This window comes from Cervus canadensis, chromosome 3 (assembly GCF_019320065.1).
Source record: "Cervus canadensis isolate Bull #8, Minnesota chromosome 3, ASM1932006v1, whole genome shotgun sequence".
In the NCBI taxonomy this organism is placed as follows: domain Eukaryota; kingdom Metazoa; phylum Chordata; class Mammalia; order Artiodactyla; family Cervidae; genus Cervus; species Cervus canadensis.
Window position 1 is genome coordinate 28,123,069 of NC_057388.1, and position 23,826 is coordinate 28,146,894.

General features: G+C 39.0%; 1 protein-coding gene across 2 annotated transcripts in view; it reads left to right on the forward strand.

Moving 5' to 3' along the window:
* The first annotated feature begins 228 nt into the window (after positions 1–228).
* Positions 229–23,826, forward strand: part of SP4 (Sp4 transcription factor) — an 80,862-nt gene continuing 57,264 nt past the window's right edge. Inside the window, exons 1-3 of one of the 2 annotated variants that reach the window (XM_043462805.1) lie at positions 229–448; positions 864–979; positions 1,485–3,036. In XM_043462805.1, coding sequence (XP_043318740.1) covers positions 442–448; positions 864–979; positions 1,485–3,036 — 1,675 coding nt within the window. In that variant the 5' untranslated portion in view covers positions 229–441. The remainder of the gene's footprint in view (positions 449–863; positions 980–1,484; positions 3,037–23,826) is intronic. The other variant, XM_043462806.1, reaches the window with a different exon arrangement.

The following is a 23,826-nucleotide window of genomic DNA, read 5'->3' on the forward strand; positions in this document are numbered from 1 at the left end:
GAAAAGCTGCTGAAAGAATAACCCCCAGAAAGGGGGTGGAGAGAAGGCGGCCCCAGCGCCCCGGCCCCCGGCAGGTCGGCGGCCAATCCGCTGGGGGAAGGGGTGGAGAGTCGGAGGCTCTGGCAGAGAGAGGCCGAGGGGGGTGGGGAGTAGGCCCTGCTTGCGCCGCCCTGGCCCCGCCCCCGGCCCGCACCGCCGCCCGCGCCGCGCGCCGCCGCTGTCAATCAAGGGCGAGTCAGCAGGGCTCGGGCGGAGAGAGGAGCTGCTACGCCACAGCCCAGCGGCGGCCATTCGCGGAAAAAGAGGCAGAGCCTGTGCCAGCTACAGCCTCCTCCGAGCCACCGCGGGCGGGCGGGACCGGCCTCTCCTCCCGCCTCGCCCCCACCCCCACCCACCTCTATCCCAGTGTCTCCGTCTGAGGGTTTGTCCTGTTAATGCGGGATGAGCGGTACGTATTCTCCACCCCCCTCGGTCTCCTTCACCACCTCCCTCCCTCCCTCCCTCCCCAGACCCTGCTCGGTTCTTCCCCCTCCCCCGGGGCCGCTGAGATGCTTTAAGGGGAGGAGGAGAGGGAGGGAGGGAATCAGGGGGAGGGAAGGAGGGTTGTGTTTTGTCTTAATGTCTGAGAGAGAACAACCTTCTGGGTGTTGCTCTGGAGCCGATGGGTCGGGTTTCAAACCACGTTTTGTGATATCCCCCTCCTCCCTTCCCTCCTTCTCCCCCACCCCCTGCCGGTGTGCGTGGATCGCGGGTTTATGGAGATTAATGTTCGGAGGGAGGGGGAGGAGAGGGGAAGGGGAAGACGAATAATAATAATCCTAATAACCTGTTGTCGTGTACGGGGTGGGGGGGGTTTGTTGCAGATCAGAAGAAGGAGGAGGAGGAGGAGGCGGCACAGGCAGCGGCGATGGCTACAGAAGGAGGGAAAACCTCTGAGCCAGAGAATAACAATAAAAAACCCAAAACCTCAGGCTCCCAGGTAAAGGCAAACATCAAAAAAAAAAAAAAAAAAGGCATCACGAAACCTAAGGGGAAAGAGGGAGTTATGCCCTTTAAATGCCCAGAAGTGAAGAACAGAACAAAAATGTTTATCCACTCAAAGCATCTTTCTGAGAGTGAGGAAGTTAAATTGTAAATTCATATAGGTTTCACATGTTTGGAATATCGTGGTTAAAATTCCACCAGGAACTCAGACTACAAGAGAAAGGTGTGTGTTTTCCCAAGGGCGTTTTGAGTTTAGTAAAATAACACTTCAAGAAAGTTTGTTAGAAATTTCTTATTATTTATAGTTTATATTGTAGGACCTGCTTCCTTATTCCTGTATCTTATTGCTTTTGCTAATATTTAGATTTTTTTCTTTTCTTGAGTAAGTTCTGAAATGTAGAGCTGTCAAAATAAATAAATAAACCCCTCCCAACTACTGGCCTTCACTAAATCCTCCCACTTTTTTTTCCCTCTCCCTTTTACTATCCCATTTTGGGTAGGACTCTCAGCCCTCTCCTCTGGCTTTACTGGCAGCTACTTGCAGCAAAATAGGGACTCCTGGTGAAAATCAAGCAACTGGACAACAACAAATTATTATAGATCCAAGCCAAGGATTGGTGCAACTTCAGAATCAACCACAACAGCTAGAACTGGTAACAACACAACTTGCTGGGAATGCTTGGCAACTTGTTGCCTCCACTCCTCCTGCTTCAAAAGAAAATAACATTTCTCAACCAGCTTCTAGTTCATCTAGTTCTTCCAGCAGTAATAATGGGAGTGCATCTCCCACAAAAACTAAATCAGGTAATTCTTCTTCCCCTGGTCAGTTTCAAGTCATACAAGTACAAAATCCAAGTGGTAGTGTACAATACCAAGTGATTCCACAACTTCAAACGGTGGAAGGCCAGCAAATTCAAATCAATCCAACGAGTAGTTCATCTCTACAGGATTTGCAGGGTCAAATTCAGCTCATTTCTGCAGGTAATAATCAGGCTATACTCACAGCTGCTAACAGGACAGCTTCTGGGAATATTCTTGCTCAAAACCTGGCGAATCAGACAGTTCCAGTCCAAATTAGACCTGGTGTTTCAATACCACTGCAGCTACAGACCCTTCCTGGTACTCAGGCTCAAGTTGTAACAACCCTACCGATTAACATTGGGGGAGTGACTTTAGCTTTGCCAGTGATAAACAACGTGGCTACTGGAGGGGGAGCTGCGCAGGTTGGCCAGCCTGCTGCTACTGCTGACAGTGGCGCTTCCAATGGGAGTCAGTCAGCGTCCACACCTACCACCACCACGGCGTCTGCCAGCATGCCAGAATCTCCCTCCTCCTCCACTACCTGTACAACCACTGCATCAACATCTCTGACCAGCAGTGACACGTTAGTGAGCTCAGCAGATGCGGGCCAGTATGCAAGCACATCAGCCAGTAGTTCTGAACGCACCATTGAAGATTCTCAGACACCTTCTGCTACGGAGTCTGAAGCCCAGAGCTCCAGTCAGCTTCAGTCCAATGGAATACAGAATACACAGGATCAATCAAATTCTCTTCAGCAGGTGCAAATTGTAGGCCAGCCTATCTTGCAACAGATCCAGATCCAGCAGCCTCAGCAACAGATAATTCAAGCTATTCCACCCCAGTCTTTTCAACTCCAGTCAGGGCAGACGATTCAGACCATCCAGCAGCAGCCTTTGCAGAATGTTCAACTTCAAGCAGTAAATCCGACTCAGGTGCTTATCAGGGCTCCAACTTTAACACCTTCAGGGCAAATCAGCTGGCAAACTGTACAGGTTCAGAATATTCAGAGTCTTTCAAATTTGCAAGTTCAGAATGCTGGGTTATCCCAGCAGTTAACCATCACCCCAGTGTCTTCAAGTGGCGGCACAACCCTTGCTCAGATTGCTCCTGTGGCTGTTGCTGGTGCCCCAATAACTTTGAATACTGCCCAGCTTGCATCAGTGCCTAACCTTCAGACAGTGAGTGTTGCCAACCTGGGTGCTGCGGGTGTTCAAGTGCAAGGAGTTCCAGTTACAATCACCAGTGTGGCAGGTAAGTTACTGTACAGTCTTTGCCTTTAAAGATCCTTTTAAACTGTTTTTAGTAACGAGGTAGTGCTTTCCTTTGCTGACTCAGATTCGATGTGAACCTGTAAGTAAGCAGATGATCATAAAGAAGCTAAAGTACACAGGAATGTCAGACTCACTGCCATAACTCCGTATTCATCAGTATGACCCATTTATGTTTACAGATTTTGCGTTAGGTTTATGTATTTTCTAAAAGTTTTTTTTCTGCAGAGCAGACTTTCCGGATAATCTTTTTTTTTTTTTTGTAATTTAGAGATCAAATTTGTGTATACTTGAGCTTTTCTGAAAGAACCCTGGTCAAAGTGATGCTTATGTCTTACTTAAGGGAAAGTCTATTTAAAGCTGAAATAATACAGTTATAGATCTGCTGCAGTTTGAATTCTGTTACTCCTCATGCTTCTGCATCTTGTTGCCTGTGCTTGTGCATTTTATTATACAAAACTAGATGTTCATGCAGTTGAGAGATATGGTTTTGAGTGGCAAATTGTTTCATTAACTTTTATGCCTACTTTTCTGCTAAAACCAAGATTTGCTCAGGACTTTCAGTGAATAGTCCCCTATAAAATTATATTTAAATAAAATCTACAGTGGTTGAATTATTTATAGGAGTTTTTAGTGTGAAATTGGTAGAAAGCAATTAAAACTATAGACAGTAAAATGTCACTAATTTGAATTTGTTGTAAGGTCGTTTTAGAACTAGTTATGAAGTAGTTATTTGTTACATATGTGAATGGAAACTTTTGAAGTAGTTGGAAAACCAGTCTTATTAAGTGTTTTAATCTTTTGGGATCAGTCTTCTCACCTAATGCCATTTGTTTTCTAGTAATTAAACACTTTTCATTTGATTATGAAAACCTAGTTGTGGTTTTGGTGTCTGATACTTAAGACCTCTTTAGTTAAATTATTTCTGTTTTGAGAATCAGAAATGAATAAACATACCACTTTTGAATAACTTTTCTTGAAACAAATTGTGGATAAATTATGCTAGGGTTCTTGTTTTACAGTCACTACCTAAAGTAGAATTATATATTTAAAATTTAGAAGTTGTCAGATAGACCTCTCTGATTCAGGAGAATGGAGATTACATGTTTTATTTAGATACCCATTGACTCTAAGCCAGAGCTATCCAAAAGAATTTTCTGTGACGAGGGAAATGTTCTATATCTCTTCTATCCAGTATGTTAGCCGCTAGCCACATGTGGCTATTGAGGACTTACATTATGACTAATGCAATAGAAGAACTGAATTTTGAATTTTACTTGATTTTATTTAATTTTAATTTAAATAGTAACACATGACCAGTGGCTTTTTTATTGACAGCATAGTAACTAGTCAGAGAGTGTTTTGAGTGTGGTATGTTTTCCCCTAAAACTATTACAGCACAATTTCATGCCTGTTTCTATGGATCACAGTCCTCAGCTTCCTTTGTTTCTACTCTTTTTCTGAACATTGACAATACGTTATTTCAGAAAAATGTCTGTTTTGGGTGGGTTGAATGACAATTTGTATTGTCAAAGCAAAGGTTGTTTCAGTTATATTTCATCTTGCCTTTTAAGCATTAGTTAGTGAATTATGATTAAGAGGATTGTATAATCTTTAGTTTTGGCTAGAAATGTTCAGTTTTTCTGTTTTCTCATTGATACCAATTATGACCCAGAGTTTTCCCTTCGCCTCTTGAAGGTAAACCAGCATAACAGAGTAGGATCTTCTGACTGCCTCACATTCACTTGCTGTCCCGAGCTTAGTCACTCAGTCGTGTCAACTCTCTGCGACCCCATGGTCTGTAGCCCGCCAGGTTCCTCTATCCATGGGAATTCTCCAGGCAAGAATACTGAAGTGGGTTGCCATGCCCTCAGGGATCATTCCCAACCCAGGGATCGAACCCAGGTTTCCTGCATTGCAGGGAGATTCTTTACCATCTGAGCCACCAAGGAAGCCCACTTGAATGATATATTATTGTAAATGCAGGATCTGTTTTCTGGAATTGTAATTTTTAGGGGTATGGTCAAGGATTTGGTCAAGGATTTCAAACAAACTTTTCAGGTGGTTGTAAATCTCATTTAAGTTTGAGAACCAGGGATCAAGTTGTCAGCCGTGAACTACTGATAAGGCAAAATATGGAGGAGATGGATATCGAGCCTAGTTCATAAGTGGCTCAGAGAATAGATTTCTGTGGCAAGTACAATTCATAATTTTTATTCCATAAATATTGACTAGCTATGTGTTGAGCACTGTCAGTAGGTGTGTTTAATCTTGCATTTTCTGGGATAATTTTTTTATTTAAAGAGTTTATATGATTTGAGGGACACTTACGTGTATGAGAAAATTTGAGCTTTATGTAGTTGGATTTTTTTCTCCTAAAATCAAATACCTTAAATTTTGTTAATTTTTAATAGATATGCTCTGTTCTAAGAAAATACCCGTGCTATAAAGACCAGAAATATATGCTGATTTCAACAAGTCTGTGCAGTTAATCTGGGTCTCGTTTGCAGATTTTGCTTTACTTCCTAGCGTAATAGGTGTTTGACAGACATTTGCTGAATTAAGGTATACATGGTGATAGAGAAGATAGCAATTTAGAATTGGGTGCAGCACCCTGGAGTGGTTTCATTTTTTATTTTTTTATAATTTTATTTATTTATTTTTGACTCTGCTGGGTCTTTATTGCTGCAAGCAGGCTTTCTCTGGTTGGGGGTGGGAGGCTGCTCTCTAGCTACAGTGCTCCGGCTTCTCACTGCGGTAGCGTCTCTCGTGGAGCCTGGGCTCTGGGCTCGGCGACTTCAGTAGTGGCAGCTCCTGGGCTCTAGACTGCGGGTTCAGTAGTTGTGCACGGGCTTAGTTGCTCTGCAGCATGTGGGATTCTCCCAGGCCAGGGATTGAACATGTGTCTCCTTACATCATAGGTGGATTCTTTACTGCTGAACCACCAGGGAAGCCATGGAGTGGTCTTAATGAAGCTAAGGAATTGGCTGTTTTCATTCGTTTTGACTTTGAGCATTTAAGACATTAAGAGTGGTACACCAGGTACTTTCCTGTCTGTGGAAGGGGGAGAATGAGCAGCAAGGACCTGATATTTCCCTTCTATAAATGAGCCCTGGAAGTTCAGATTTCTTACTTTGTGTTCTCATTTGCTTTTTAGTACTTTTTGATTACTTCATGCTCCCCACCCCCCCGCCCCAGTGGTATTGTTTAATTTATGGGAAATTTTTGTTAATATTCATAACAGCTATTACCAGAACTTGAAAAAATGATTTAGCTTTGACAGAATGTATTGGCTAGCTCAAGAACAAGGGGCTAAGAGTTCTCCACCATCCATCCTCATGTTCTTTAGAAAGTATAGGAAAGGTTCTGGAGGACATGGACAGAAAAATTTTTTTTAAATTATACAAGATAAATAAAATGAAACTAGTATTTGAAGCTGAGGAGCTTCATACTTGATTTTATGAAATGCAATGTTAATGATACCCTACAGGACGCTTCTTTCCTTGATAATTATTCAGTTTGTGTTTCTGTGGTTTGGTCTCAGCTTGAATCCTGAGTTCTAGGTTGAGCATCTAGCTAGTTAGGATTGTAGTAGGAACTAAATACATGTGCTCCTACTGTGAATCGTATTGTTTGTTTCCTTGTTAGAGTTTGGAGTTTGAAGAAGAGAAATCCTCTTAAAAAGGTTAAGAGCAAATATAATAACTAGTCATGGGCTTCTCAGGCTCAGTGGTAAAGAATCCGCCTGCCAACGCAGGAGACGTGGGTTCAGTCCTTGGGTTGGGAATATCACCTGGAGAAGGAAATGGTAACCCACTCTAGTCTTCTTGCTTGGGGAATCCCATGAACATAGGAGTCTGGTGGGCTGCAGTCCATGGGATCGCAGGGTGGAACACAGCTTAGCAACTAAAACAACAGTAAGAACTAGTTACACTGCTGGCTTAAGAATATCCTTTGTTTTAAGTAAGTGAGGATAATGGATGATGTTGTCCTCAAAAAAGAACTACCTGCTTTTGCAGTGTGTTCTAGTAGCCAAAGTGTCCTAGATTAAATGAACTATAGGAGTTATTTCTCTTTAAAGAATTTAGAACGTGTAGGGACCATTGATTTCATTAGTAATTGCACTGGCCAGCAATTTGATTTATTTTTGGCCCTGATCATATATGGTAATAGATCATGCTTTTGCTTGATAGATGGATATTTCTTTGTCAGTTTTAGTGGAAATTAACATTTCTGTTGAAATTCTTGCATAAAGGTAGTTCAGACATGAAATGTTGCTGGCACTTCAAGAACTCTATCTTCCTTTACTTCTTTGGAGATTTAAAATATAAAACCTTGGGATTAACAGAACCAGGAATGGAAGAGTCAATTTTGGTGAAAATAGAATCATTATTGGTGAAAATAGAGGCCAAACGAAATAGTTGACATTTATATTTAATTTAAAAACCTAATTTAATCCAGTAGAATCAACTTCTTACACCAAACTTTTTTCCAGAGCTAGTAAAAGTAGAAAATTGACTAGACATGTAATACAAATATGGTTTTCCTCTGCCATATGTTGTATTAGTTTGGATTTCCCTAGTATACATCTTAAAATAATGTATATACATATGGTATACACATATGGTATACACATATACACACATATGTATATGTGCATATATAAACATACATGTATCTATTTGTATGCATATGTCTCCTGTGTTATTTCCTTTTTCAGAGAAGTCATGTTTATTCCTATAATTTTCTTTTTGTAAAATCTTCTAATATTGTTTGTTATAGGTTGGCGTTCATTAAGAAACTTATATCTTGTGCCCTGTACAAGTGATTTGGATTCTGAACTGCCAAGTTGGTTTTACCCGTTAGAAGATGTATAGCATGACCTTTAAGATCTGTTGATGATGATATAACAATATTGTTGCCTCTTTTCAAGTTTTTCACGGAAGATAAAAAAGTACTCGTATAGAGCCACATTAATTTTTTAAAAGGGCATCTTTGGGAGGCATTTCAAGATAATTGAGTGAGGGAAAATAGAGTGTTAATCATCTGCTTTTCAAATCTAAATCAGGGAATATATAACAAGTAATACTTAAATATTGGAGCTGGCGTAAAAGCAAGTTGAAGAGAAAGGAAGCTTGAATAAGCAAGAAGATGGGGAAAAGTACAAATAACACAGATTTGCAAATGATAAACTTTTACTTGAAATGGTCTTTGAGATTATTGCTCACCAGTTGGTCTTCCTTATTGCTGTTAAAGTCTATTTATAAAGGAATTTTGTGTTTTTACTGTTATAAGTGAAAGCAGAAACATGGGTCAGAGATTCTGCAGTGCTACATTGCATACTTTTAGGGATGACGTAGTAAGGATTGACAGTAAAAGGGGCAACCTGGCCTGATATCAGACCATATCCAGATGTCCGTGTGGGCTCTCCTGTACTCCTCTGATCTAGGTATGAGTAAGATTGGATACTCCTTATGCTTGTCATTTTGTTACCTAGTGAATGAGCAAGTTGTGGCAAAGGGAACCTATTGCTAATGTAAGTATGTGTGGTGAGAGAAAGACTTACTAAAGTTGTAGTTAACTCAGGTAACTTAAAGATAATTGAGAATCCTTCCTCCTCCCTCATCCCTTAGTGGTACTTTAGCACAAAGGAGACTGAAGTTTAGAAAGCTTAAGTGACTTTCTTGTGTTTTGTGGCAAAGTGAGAACTAGAATCTTGGCTTCTGCTTGAGTTGTCTTTCTCCTGTATTTCTGCCTTTGTTAACTGAATCTTTTGCTTGGTAATGAGTAAATGTAGCTGAGGTTTAGGGATCGTAAAAGGAGAGTATCCAGCTTGCCTTGTCTTCTCCCACATAGACTGCGTTTATTATTCCTGATATTCAGTGTTAATATATTGAATACAGCATTGGTGAAACACACAATTCTCTGTCTCTTTGTTGTTATTTTTAATGGTGAAACCTCAGTAGTAGTATTTTGTCCCTTCTTGAAAGAGCAGTTTCAGAACTAAAGAAATTAGTAAATTCTATTTGTAGATAAGCAAGTTCTAACTCTAGTTAGAAATTTTTTTTTTTTGAAATGAGATTTGAGAAGGGAAACAAACATTGTTTTCCTAGTATGTGATAGGTGCTAGGTATTTCTATTATCTCAGTATATCCCACAGTATCCTTGAGATTATTGTGCTTATTTTACAGATAACCTCATTGAGGTTTACTTACATATGGAATCTAAAAGTTGGTACAAATGATGTAGAAAAGAAACTTATGGTTACCAGGGGGTAAAGTGGGTGAAGGATAAATGGGGAGCTTGGGATTGACATATACACACTACTATATGTGACTAGTATATGTAAAATAGATAACTGCTGGGAACCTGCTGTGGAGCACACAGTCGTTGCTTGACCAAAATGATGTAATATGGAGAAGAGGCAGAGCTTCTCCATCGACCCAGCTTCTGTTAACCAGTGAGGAGAATGCAGTTCCAGTGGAAATGACTAGAGCTGTAAGTCACTCTGAGATATTTATTCAAGGTAAGTGAGGAGATAGGGGGCATTTAGTTTCTGTTTGAAAGTATGATCCAGACGAATGCTATCCTAAGGTCAGAAGGAACTTTCAGACTTCATTTCAGGCCATGTCAATAACTTAAAAGTTACACAATATGGAAAAATTGAGCATGAATAAACACCTCAGTTTTTGAAAACACCACACATGATAGATGAGCTTGATAACTGCCCATAACAGAGTCCTTTAATGAATTACGGAATAGTTGCCCTCTGAATATTTAAAGGAATTCAGAAATCACTGGGAGCCAGTATGGGTTCACCAAAGAACTAGGTTCACAAATTCGTTCTTTAGAATTTCTGGATGAGTATACAAAGGAAATAAAATCAACACAAAGTATCTTGATTTCAGCATTGATAGTCATGATTTCTTTAAAGACTTGTACCTAACTATTATGTGAAAAATGTTGGCTGTGTTCCTCAGTAAAGGTCTCTGGTATTGTGGCATAGGGTTCTATACTTGATACAGTCCTGTTGAACATTTTTGTTTGTTTGTTTCAGATTTCATACCTGAGGTTTACCTATTGACTGAATTCAAAGATGAGACAAAGCTAGGGGGTATTGCTAATAATTATGAGAGGGCATAGAATTGAGATGCCAAGTGATTTTCAGTTCAGTTCAGTTGCTCAGTCGTATCTGACTCTTTGCAACCCCGTGGACTATAGCACGCCAGGCTTCTCTGTCCATCACCAACTCCTGGAGTTTACTCAAACTCATGTCCATTGAGTCAGTGATGCTATCCACTCATCTCATCCTCTGTCCCCTTCTCCTCCCGCCTTCAATCTTTCCCAGCACCAGGGTCTTTTCAAATGAGTTAGTTCTTCACATCAGGTGGCCAAAGTATTGGAGTTTCAGTTTCAGCATCAGTCCGTCCAATGAATATTCAGGACTGATTTCCTTCAGGATGGTGATCTTACTAGACCAGGATGCTGGACAAGAACTAGCAACATAAATGTAACGGTTAGGATCCTCTATTTAAAGTTGTCGGGTTGGGGGGGCACGATTTTATACCTACAAGATGGAAAGCATGGTGTGGCAGCAGGACATGTGAAGATGCTTTATTGGCTTAACACAAACGAAGAGCAGAGTAAAGCGCCTGTATTTTGTACTTCTCAGACCATGTGCAATATTGTGTACATTACTGGATGTGGCACATTTTAAGTGGGACAGTGACAAACTGGCAAGCATATCAAGAAGGGTTCCCAGGTTGAAAAGTGTGGAAGGCATTTCATACTAACAATAATCAGGGGGGGTGGGTATCATTAAAAGAAAAGAGAAAGTGTGACAGCTTCTTTAGATATGTGAAGAGCTTTTTTAATTGATGAAGTTCTGTTATGTTTGTCCCTGGGAAACCAATAGAATCAGTATATGTATATACAGATGCCTGCCTGCAATGTGGGAGACCTGGGTTCCATCCCTAGTTTGGGAAGATCCCCTGGAGAAGGGAAAGGCCACCCATTCCAGTATTCCTGCCTGGAGAATTTCATGGACTGTATAATCCATGGAGTTGCAAAGAATCAGACTTTCACACATACACACAATCCTGTGTAGAAATGGAATAGTTTGTTTCATGAAGTGGTGATTTTCCTAGTGTTAGAGGCTGGATGCCCATCTATCAGAGACACTAAAATATAGAAGAATTTCCTATATTGTATAGAAGGTTTGATTAGATAATTTGTGAGTTTTCTAATTCTAAAATTTAGGATTCTATGAATATTTGAGTACATAGTCTATTCTGGGTACTTTCATCCAGCATATGGTGAGAGCTCTGTATAAGTCTTGTTAAGCTTACATGATTGATTAAATAGGGATTTGGTTGGGGGAGGTAGGGGTTGAGAGTCATGTTTACCATTTTTCTTATTACAAAGGCAGAGTGATTAAGATGATTTCTATTAAGAAATTTACGTAATACTTTAGTTCATAAATTAATAGTTTTCTGTTCTCCATTATTTGTTAGACTTAGTGATTGTGCCCTTAGATGCCATTTTTCTGTTATTTGTACTTCTATTAGGTGACTACCAAAGCATTAGTGTTTTAAACATACACTGAAGTGCTCAATATTGAATTTATAGTTAGGCTATTTTGTCTCAGTACTTTAAGCATAGTCATATATCTGATGATGTCACTTTAGTATGAACAATGTGATTACTTTTTCTTGAGTGGACTTGGAGAGCAGTTGGAAAATCCAGGATCCTGATGTGGTTCAAACTCTGGGAAGCACTTAGAACTTCCAGTCTGTTAATGTGCTCTGTGAAGTAAGCAAACCCAATAGGCCTGTCTTTTTGGCTCAGAATATTTAGCTCAAAGGTGCTTTAAAAACCATTTGAGGCCCCAGACCCTTTTGAATAGAAAAAGCAACAATTGAGATAGATGAAGGTTCTCTTTGCCTTAGGTGTGATAATAAAGTTAGGTGAGTTAGGTGTGTGTTAGTCACTGAGTTGTGTCCGACTCTTCGCATCCCCATGGACTGGAGCCTCTATCCATGGGATTTTCCAGGCAAGAATACTGGAGTGGGTAGCCATTCCCTTCTCCAAGGGAATCTTCCCGACCAAGGGATAGAACCCAGGTCTCCCTCATTGCAGGCAGTTTCTTTACCAGCTGAGCCACAAGGGAAGCCTGAGAATATGGAGGGGTAGCCACTCCTTTCTCCAGGGGATCTTCCCAACCAAGGAATAGAACCCAAGTCTTCCACGTTGCAGGCAGATTCTTCACTGTCTGTGCCACCATGGAAGCCCCAATAAAGTTATAGGTGGAGACTATCTGGGCTTGATCAGAGGTGTAGTTCAGGTAGTAGGTTTATTGTTACTGCAGATACATGTACTGGGAGGCTTCCTAGCTCACAGGTATTTTGTTCTTTTAGGTGATCATCAGTCATTTGCAGCCAGAAGAAGAGGCACAAGAGAGGCCCAGGAAAAAAAGTTTATTGTACACACAGGTCCTAGAGAAGCAGTCAGTGTGCCCTGAGAAAGAGTCACATGGGAGGTGATGTCAGGGAAGCTGGCTCAACCTCGGACGTGGGGAGCAGAGAGAACAAGAACCCATGGGCAGATGCCTTTATTGGGGGATCAGGGTGTGAGGGGATTTCATTGGTGTGTTTAAATGTTGCTCAGTCACAGGGGAAGGTAGGGGGGAACTTCATGGCAGTAGCCCCCTTATTACATTGGTACACCTGACTGCCTGGGTGCAGTATTCACAGCCTGCTTGTGGGGATGTTCAGGCAGCAATGGAAAATGATATTTTAAAACATATAATGCAACAGAATTGGGAAGTAGAACTCTTATTGGTGGGCACTGCTCTCTGTTAGCTGCTCCATCCAGGGCAAACATGTTATAATTGGAGCGTTAATCTTTTTTTCATTTGTAAAATAGTGTAATTAATTCCTTCCCTTTTTACCTCATAGAGCTGTAAAGGTCAGATCAGATCAAAGTTATAAGAAGGGTTTGGATATTGTAAAGAAAACTGTGTATGGAAGTTGGTAACTTAGTAAAAAACCTATACGTAGCAACTCTCACCCTTTAGAAGAATGTGAGATAGTAAAGTTGGAAAATAAGTAGTTTTCAATATGGATATTAGCTTGAATTAAAGATTAGAAGTATATAAACAACGGGAGTTTGCTCTATGACTCAGGGAACTCAAACTGGAGCTCTGTAACAAACTAGAGGCGTGGGAATGGACGGGAGGTAGGAGGGAGATTCAAGAGGGAGGGGACATATGTACACCTATGGCTAATTCATACTGATTTATGACAGAAATCAAACCAATGTTGTAATCAATTAAAAATAAATATTTTAATAAGATCAGAATTAAAAGAGAGATCTGTATAAAAGGGGTATCTGAAAGCCATGGTGAAGTGCAACTAAGGATATGGGGAAGGGTGTATGTGCAGGTGGAAAAGAAGCAGTGTATTTCAGTGTAGTAAGAACTAAGTGTGTGCTGCATGCTGTCTCTGCAAGCTCTGAAAGTACTTGTCTAAAAAGGATACTTATGTTAGGGAGATAAGGCTTACATACATGAAACAATTATATGATTGCTGCAGTTGCATATGAGAGTTTACACTTAACTGCTGGGTTTTGAGGTAAGGAGAACAACTGGGAGAGTTCAGAGACAAGTGAGATCAGAGGTCTGCAGTAAACAAGGAATGCTTTCTGTGGTGAAGATTGGTCTAGGAAGTAAGTATTTGAAACTTCGAGGGTAGAAAGGTGAAGAGAGAGGATGTTTTAAGCCAGCTGAACTTGGAATGAAAAGGGTGAAGTACTCACGGGAAGCTTACAGCTAACAGAGAGAGTCGTGTTCTCTAATCTCCGTGCCCCACAGAGGATAGTGGTCTCCAGAACAGCTCAGGGCACGCCCAGTGCACAGCCTGCTGCCCCTGCTTCAGCCAGAGAAGTTCTGTGGTTTTTTGGATTGTGTGCTTAACGTTTTGTTTGAAGAAGAGATTCTGCCAAAGTAATAATAATTTTGAAAAACATGAATCTAGTGGATAGAGGGGATTGAATGGAAAGGTTTGCAAATGATGCTGTTATAGCATTTCTCTAGATAAAAGTGTGGAGAAGTCAGAAATTAGGAGCCTAGAAGAAAGGACGTTACTGGGGTAATTTAACAGTGAGTTCACAGTGGTGTTGATAAAGGCTATGGCAGTGAAGCTGCTTAATACAAAAGATACTTTGTTGAACCTCTCTTTAATACACAGAATGGTGACATGAAATCAGTGTGAAGGGATTCCGTAAAAATAGCACGTTTGCTGGTTTCTTTTCTCTGCTTTGTATTAAGTATGGTAATAGGCATTGAGACACCAAAGGTGAAGTGAGAAATTTGCCTCCCTAACAGTATATTCCCTGTTGTGGAACCTTCCGAATCACTTTGTTTCTAAGACATAATTTTTTTTTGTTAACAATTTAACATCTTGGAAATTGAAATCCACCTCATAATCAAAGGCATGTCATAGTTTAATTAGCATGATAGTTTTTCTTTCTTATCATTTGCGTCTCAGACTTAATGGAATATGATGAATATATAGTTTATTAAAGTACAGTGTGGTTTGTAAAGGCTGTCAATGAGGTGTTCCGGAAGCCCAGAGGAAGGAAAGACTTGCTTGTAGAGTTCTTGGAGTGTTTTCATGGAGAGGGTTTAACACCTGAGCAGGACCTTAAAAGGATGACTAAAAAGTTTGCAAGGTTGGGATGAGGACCGTCATTTCAAGTTACGTTGGATTTTTCATGTTGGAAATGCAGTTAGAGAGTCTTCTATAAACAATGCAGAATTTAGGCTTAGATGAAGGAATATTATTATACATTAAAGTTGCATTGTAAACCTCCTGTAGACAGGAGCTGTGTCTTATGTGTATGATTTTTTTTCTGTTTCACACATCAAGGAATGTTGCTCGGTACATACAATCCTGATAACTAAACTCGGGGAAGGCATACAGGTGGAGGAAAGCTTTGATTTCATAGAAGAATGAGATGGATAGATCCTTGGGATGAGTCAGGATGCATACTTGAAAAGGAATGAGTTTATGATCATAAAAGAAAAAGTGCTTAGTAAAATGAAATAAAAGAGGAACTTGCTTATCTAATTGTTTCATTCATCTAATTGTTTTGAGAGACGCAGATGAGAATCTTAGCAGTAAGGAAAGTTTTAAGGCGAAGTCAAAGATATTTAAAGTCTCAAGGTTGCTTCTGTCCCTCAGAAGTTATCATGTAGGTGCCTCATAATGTGGCCCAAGAGAGTTTAGTCCAGTTGTGTAAATAATGAGTCAAGTCACCACAGCTTTTTGTTCACAGAAGCGGAGCTGCTTTTGCACAGAAGTATAGGAACCAGATAGTGATCTGTGCTGTGGTAAGTGGGTGCCTCCTGTGCCTGGTGTGGGATTGGGCGGGAGGGTGGGAAATCCTTGTTATAGTTGAGAGTGTCTTGGCCAGGGACCTGAGGGAGAAGAAGGAAGGAGAAGAGATTAGATGCATATGATGACATGTACTAACAGAACTCATGTAGGATAAACAGTTACACTTAAAGTGGTTTGTAAATCTTACCCATTTTCCCATATAGTTAGATCTACATTTAAATTTGAAACTCTAACATTTGACAGATATTTGTCATAAATACTATGAACTATGACAGTATGCTTATTGAAGGAATAATTTATTTTGTAAATAATCCTATTGATTACTTGTTTTATAGTTTTATAAAGTTAAAGTGCATTGTGTTTTTATTTCTAGAATTTCACCCTTTGTCCTCATTGGTAGGATGTCAGTAGTTAAATTGATTTTAATGATAGGGCAGTAAATGGTTTTAGTAACCTCTTGATAGACTTTCATCCATTTCGTGGACTCCCTGCTGGCAGACTGCATCCATAAATTCAGCCAGCAAATATGTAGCCAGTGTCCGTATTATGAGGCTTGATACCTTGCTTATGAGACTGAATGATATATGGGGCCGAACTTCCACTTTCATAATGTTCTAATAGGAAAAGAAATAATTCTGTTCCCTTTTATGAATGAAACAAGAAGTAAAAGTGTTCTTTAACCCTCAATGTTTGTTTTATGTTTAAACTCACATTTACTGCATGTTTAGAGTATCCCAGATACTGTATGCGGCACTTGACATATTAACTCGTTTATTCTTTAGAACACCCTATAAAGTTAAGTATTGTCAGGTGTAAGAACTGAGGCCTAGAGTGGTAAATAATTTGCTCAAGGTCATCTAATCTCCGTACACATTTTGTCTCTAGAACCCTGGGACTGTAACCATTACACTTGTCTCTCACCATAAAGTCCCCATGTACTGTACAGTGTATTTCCTGTAATCAGTTGTGGAAACAATTCATTGTCTCAAAGTGTCAGACATTGTGCTTAAGCATTATATGTATGTTAACTCATTTGATTTCGGCATCCTCTGAAGCAGACAACAATGGTTACCTCAGTTTTTAGAACAGGAAACCAAGGCTATCAGAGGTTAGTGTCTTGGCCAAGGGCATACAACCAGTATGTTAGGCAGCTAGTAAGTGAAATACTTCGTAAGACTGTTCCAGGTGAACAGGACTGTCTTTACAGCTAAGCAGTATGATTTTAAGTTATGTTACTGTAATTGTTGTAGTATGTTCAGTAAATCACTGATACCTCTATCTCTAGGTGAGCCCTCTACTGTTTATTGACCTTTGGAGCGCAGGACTTATGTGCCACAGGGAGAATTAGAATTTTTAAAAATGTATTGCTTTATGGTATTCTGTGTTGATAGGGAATTTGAAACTAATAAGAACACTTCCTTTAGTAAATACATATGTACCGTAAACTGATTTTGAATGAATTTTGAAAAACAGATTTTTAAGAATATAAGCTATAGAGGAGTCTTATTTCATTTTCATTAATATTTGTAAACTATTACTATTAGTATTTAATATGTTAGTTTTGTATTAAGCAATATTATTAAATACAGGTTAGGCCAAAATTTCATTTGGTCCTTTGTATACTGTGTTATGGGAAAACGCAAATGAACTTTTTGACCAATGCAATATCAGCATATATTGATAATTAATGTCTGTTATATTAATTTATACACACTGATATTTAATTATATTAATACAAAATTGATACTGTTATCAAGCATACCGACAGGTATACCATAAGGCCTGTATTTCATGACTTGCTGCTTGATCAGGATGTGATGTGTCAGTACAGATACAAGTTTTTCTACTTTCTGAAGTAAATATCATTAAAAAATAACTTTTAAAAACCCAGAGATCATAGGAATTATATGTATAGAATGTGTATTCTTCAGATAATTCTGCATGTCATTTTTATGTAGCATTAACTCATTTGACAAGAGTGATGCTATAAATTTATTATGGTTGTTTAATGGATAATAAACAAGATATTTTGAATATCTGCCTCTGTGTACTGCACATTGTTCTAGGTGCTGGGAAACAAAACAGACATGTTCTTCTCTACTCGTGGAACCTGTACTTTGTGCTACATGACGTTTGTTTTGTATCAATCTTACGTTATAGCTTTTTTTAGGGATGAGAAAAATTAAGGCTTAGAAATGGTAAAGAACTTGCCCAGTGTTACAGAATTAACACGGGGATTGTGGGGAAAGAATCCAGATTCCACCTAGACTCAAAATTATTGTTTGATCGTTAATCATGGTTAAGTCCTTGGGGACAAGGAAGTTGTTACCATGAAAAAGTTTTAAAAGTGCCCCCCCCACCTCAGTTTTAAAGAAACAAAGTACCAAAGAGAATTAAATGCTAATTTACATTTTATATGAGTTTAATACACCAGAGTAAATATAGTGGAGGAGATTGGAGTGTATTTTCAAAAGATGGGATTGAGTTCATTTTGTCTGTCTGTGAGTTTGTGTATGCATAATATATGCATACACATTTACATAAGGGGATTATATTCTATACCTGTGGACCTGTTCATCACCTTCCTTGTTCCTCTAATTCTACCCTATAATTAAGGATACCAACCCATTTGGGGGTAATCCTAAAAAATTAGCAGGCCTCCTCACACTCCACCCTCAACTCAAGTCACAAAGAAAACTTGATCGTTGAAACGAAAGTATTCAGACAGCTCTCAGTGCTTTTTAAAAGGATTCTTTGGCAGCTATGTGAGCTGGCAATGATAACTGTATAATTTTTGAACTGGAAGGCAAGCATGTTTCATCCCATAAGCAGTTTGTGATGAGTAGAGGTAACTATGATATATTTAAGAAGTCTTTGTTTTTCCCTTTTGTTACAATGAAATATATGTATATGTATGTATTTTGTAAAATGAAATATTTGAGGTATTTTTTAGTATTAAAATTCTATCATTTTAAAGACAAATGTATGGAAAAAATTTTGCACTTAAATTTTATTTCAGTGAACCAAGAGGAAAATTCAGGAAAAATATCATTTAGCAATATTTCTAGTTTTTTAAATCAAATTAATTACTTTTTGGAGTAAAACTCTGAATATGTCAGCATTTCAAAAAATGTCAGAGTTTGTTCTTGTTTCGGCAAATCTTTGAAATCAAATCTAATATTGAATCTACGCTATTGCCCTTTAAAGAAGGTCATTTATCTAAGTTTGAGTCATTACTAAGGATTTGCAGATCTTTTTTAGAAAATGACTCTCTGCTGTCTTTTTAAACTAGACACATGCCTAGCCATCAGCAGAGATGAGGGCCAGGCCCCTAAACCCTGGGGCATTCATATTGCCATCTGGGACCTCCTATGACTTACTCAGAATGCCCTTGCCAGTGGATACAGACATTGAAGATGCCTGGTCAGAGACCAGCTGCCTCTTAAGACAGGAAGTGTGCTTGCCTGGACCTGAGCTTCTCGGTAGCTGACAAGCAGCATCAATAGCCTTGTGAGAATAAATACTGCTGAGAACCCTCTTAGGTGGTGTTACCTCCTAACCTTTCCAAAAGCTAGTTCCTGATATTCAGGCCAGAGATTTTACTGTCGTTTTTGCTCCCTTCCTGCTTTCTAACTTTACGGTAACCATCCCAACAGACCTGACCGTTTTATTACCTTAGCACCTCATGCCTTAGATTTCTAGTCAGCCTGCTCCGTGGAAAATAGTGTAAACTCTACAAATTTAGAAGTAGAAGAATTAGGTGGATCTTTTTTGTCTCAGTTTCAAAGGAGAAAATGTCTTACTTCTTAGGCTAGAAGCTGAAGAATATGACATCTGATTTGTAGTCCAAAGAGATCTCATAAGAGAACTTGTATTTTCATCTGCTTGAACTTTAGAATTTTCTGCTTGGGGGTATTAAAGTATGAAGAACTCCATTTTCAGCCTCATACACTGTAGCCTACGATGCTCCTCTGTCCATGGGATTTTCCAGGCAAGGATACTGGAGTGGGTTGCCATTTCCTTCTCCAGAGGATCTTCCTGACTCAGGGATCAAACCTGGGCCCTCCTGCATTGTAGGCAGATGCTCTACCGTCTGAGCCACCGGGGAAGTAAAGGGGAGTTTAAGGTAGACTCCAGCTGCTACCTTGGGAAGAAAGTGCTTCTCTGAATGGTGGGTTGTGCTGAATTCAAGATGCATATGTAGAATGACTTCTATGAGGGATTTTTTTAAATTAAATAATAACAAGACAGGATTTTTAAAACAAATGCATTTCAAAAGCAATTTTAATATAATATTTGCTTGGATTTCGTTTGGTAAAAAGCTAATTTGAATTTGTAGAAACACTTTTAAAAGTTTATATTCCCCGTGATTACTGAGAAACGAAAGAGTTGTTTTGGTAATCAAGTCTTTAAAAGGTTATGGAAAGTCTGGCACTCAGCTATTATACTGAAGTTTAAAAAAACAAAATTGTGCCTTCAGATATAACTTAAAAGCACCACTAGTAAAAGATTTATTTATTTTATGTTGTTAAGAACCCTACATGCTTTTCAGTATGTTAGCCCAGTTGTTATAGTAAAGGCCATCGAGCTGTCAATCCTCATTGTTGAGGCATAGTTAACTATTTCTTTCAGCATGAGAAAACTATAGGTTTAACCTAAAATGAAGGAGATGTGGTGCTGGTGAAATAGACAGGAGTTAAGACCTGTCCTCGGTCCTCTGATCTGCCAGGTACTGTCTGTGACATGACAGTGCTAAAGGATGGCCTTTAGCGTTCTTGAGCCGTAGTTGTAATCACCTGATAACAAGATGCTTACTAAACTGGGTTTTTCTGAGAATTAAATGCAGTAGCATATAAAAATGTTTGGTAAATACCAAAACATTTGTATTTGTCACAAAATATTTGGTAAGTACCAAAAATTTGGATGTAAATTATTATTATTATAAACTTACCCTTAATGCTTTTCTTCTAAATCAATATGTGTGTGTTTAGCATTTTGCAGTCTCATTTTCTATTACATGTTCATTTTTGTTTCTGTGACATAAACCACAGTTCTGGTAATGTAGTAAGTATTTAAGTAAAAAGAAGTGAGACTGCTCTGTTGGGTTAAGTGGGTGCGTGAACTGTGGGTTTTATTTTGTTTTCTGATGCTTTGACATCTGGGGCCTCACCGATCCTGAAGGAACTGCCCTTTCCAGGGTTGAGAAGTTCCTGGAGATAGTAAGCACCTCCACTTTGAGTGTGCTTTTCAGTACAAACCACTGCAGAGCCCGCTCCCAACCAACCACAGTCTTTGCGGCCCTCATGCTTCAGGCTGCGGTCTACCTACTCTGGTCACAGGGCCAGGCACCAGACAACAAAGGGCAGCCCTCATGCCCTGGAGCCACTTCCAGTGGCCATTCCACACTGGCCAATCCCAAGCCTGCTTCCCCTGCCTCTGTTTCTCCTGACGCACACCTTTTCCTGTTGGTGGAAACCACAGTAAAGGCCCTCGTCCCCATTTCCCCCCTGCCCTCTGCCTCCTCACCCACCCTGGGCTTCCCTGTGTGGCCTCCTGGCGCGTGTGTGCCCCTTTCTCGTGGTAACTGAGTAACTCTCTTTTCACCCACAGTCTTCTCAGCTTATTTGAAAATAGTTTTAAAATGGTAGACTGATTTACTTCTTTTAATTCTTAAGGCTAAGAATCTGATTACCAAGAAATAGTATTTAATACAAAGTTTTAAAGTTTTCTTTAGAACTAACTAAAACAGAGATTCGGACTGGTATCAAGATATGTATGTGTGTAGGTGAATATATACATATGTTCATGTGTATAAAAAATTTTTTTTAACCATATTGGAAGATTACAGAAATTCTGATATGTAAGTGACCTTTACAGATCATCTTTTTGTTTATAAGAGAAAAAACTAAGACCCAAAGGGAAATGTAAATTTACCCAAATCACATCTTCAGTTATTAGCAAAGTCAGGATAACCCATGTCTTAACTCCCTGAGGCTTAAATAGACATGCAGGTGTCATAAGCATTTTTATTAGGAAGAAAATTGTTGGCAAGTTTTTCTTGCTTCTTCCCTTTCTCAAAGGAATAAGATCTTAAAGTTAGTTTTATTTTCTCCTGTCCCAAGAGGCAGTGGTTTGGTTGCTAAGTAATACTTCCAATTGTTACAATTTTTTCATTTAGCAGAACTAAAATTTAATATAGTTATTCAATTTTACTTTGTAAACTATTTTTAATTCTAGAATCCAGATATTTGTGTCCACAATTCACTCATTTTGTGTCTGAGTTCCACTTCTTTTTTCTTCCTTTTGTTAGATTGTCAAACTTAGAAACTTAAAGCAAGTGTTGTACTAGATACTTTGTTGTAAATATTTTTCTAAAGTATTTGTACTTTTATGACAAATTCAGCTGGGCCAAATAATTATTTCATGAACCGAGATAATATGACAAGAAGTTGTGAGATCAGTGAATTTATAGTGGAAGAAAATGAGTTAGGAGTTTTGGTGGGTTTTCTAATTAAGTCCCCTCCCTCCCACTTTGGCTAATGAGGTAAGAGGTAAATATACAAGATGTGGGGTGAAATAGCTTTCTGCAGTGTTCTGTATTGCTGGGTCTTAATGTAAATATTGAGTCAAGTTTGGCTCTTTCACATTTGAAATAGAAAGGAGAGGTGTTTTTTTTTTTTAATTTAATTTTTATTTTATATTAAGAGTATGCTTCATCTACAATGTTGTGTTAGTTTTAGGTGTATAGCAAAGTTGTTAGGTTATATACACACATATATCCATTGTTTTTCAGATTCTTTTCCCATGTAGTTTATTATGGATATTGAATAGAGTTCCCTATGCTATACAGTGGGTTCTTGTTGTCTATTTTATGTATAGTGGTGTGTATATGTTAATGTGAAAGAGAAAAGTATTAGTCACTCAATTGTGTCTGACACTTTGCAATTTCATGGACAGTAATTGCCAGGTTCCTCCATCCACGGGATTCTCCAGGCAAGAATACTGGAGTGGGTTGCCATTTCCTTCTCCAGGGGATCTTCCCTATCCAGGGATTGAACCTGGGTCTCCTGTATTGTAGGCATATTCTTTACCTTCTGAGCCATGAGGGAAGCCTATATATATTAATACCAAACTCCTAATTTATTCCTTCCCCTACCTTTCCTCTTTGGTAATCAGGTTGTTTTCAAAGTCTATGAGTCTCTTTCTGTTTTGTAAGTAAGTTCATTTGTATCATTTTTTAAGATTCTACATGTGAATGATAGAATTTTTTTTAACTTTGCCTAGTATGATAATTTCCAGGTCCAGCCATGTTGCTGCAAATGGCAAAATTTCATTAATTTTTTGACTAATATTCCATTGTGTGTGTGTTTGTGTGGTGTATATGTAACCACATCTTCCTTATCCATTCCTCTGTTGATGGACATGTAGGTTTCTTCCATGTTTTGGCTATCGTAATATATGTAGTGCTGCAGTGAATATTGAGGTGCATGTATCTTTTCAAATTGTGATCTTCTGCAAATATATGCCCAAGAGTGGAATTACTGGATCATATGATAGTTTAATGTTTAGCTTTTTAAGGAATCACCTTCATACTGTTTTCCATAATGATTGTACCAATTTTAGATTCCCACCAACAGTGTAGGACGGTTCCCTTTTCTCTGCACCCTCTACAGCATTTACTATTTGTGGACTCTTTAATGATGGGCATTCTGACTGGTGTGAGGTGATAACCTTTTGTAGTTTTGGTTTGCGTTTTTCTAACAATTAGCATGTTGAGCATCTTTTCATGTGCCTTTTGGTCATCTGTATGTCTTTTTTGGGAAAATGTCTGTTTAGGTCTTCTGCCCGTTTATTGAGGGGGCTGTTTGTTTTGATATTGAGGTACGTGAGCCCTTTGTATATTTTGGAGATTAGTCACATGTTGGTCACTTCATTTGCAAATATTTTCTCCCATTCTGTGGGTTGTCTTTTCATTTTGTTTATGGTTTACTTTGCTGTTCAAAAGCTTTGAAGTTTAGTTAGGTTCTGTTTGCTTATTGTTTGTTTCTATTTTCTTTAGAAAGTGAATCCCAAAAGATATTACTGCGATTTATATCAAAAAATGTTCTGCCTCTGTTTCCCTCTAAGAGTTTTATAATATCCAGTCTTTAATCCATTTTTGGTTTATTTTTGTGTATGGTGTTAGCATAATGTTCTAGTTTCATTCTTTTACTTGTAGCTGTCCAGTTTTCCCAGCACCACTTGCAGAACAGTCTGTCTTTTCTCCCTTTGACATTCTCGCCTCCTCTGTTGTAGATTAATTGACCGTTAGTGAATGGGTGTATTTCTGGGCGCTCCGTCCTGTTCCATTGATTCCTGTGTGTTTGGTGAGAATA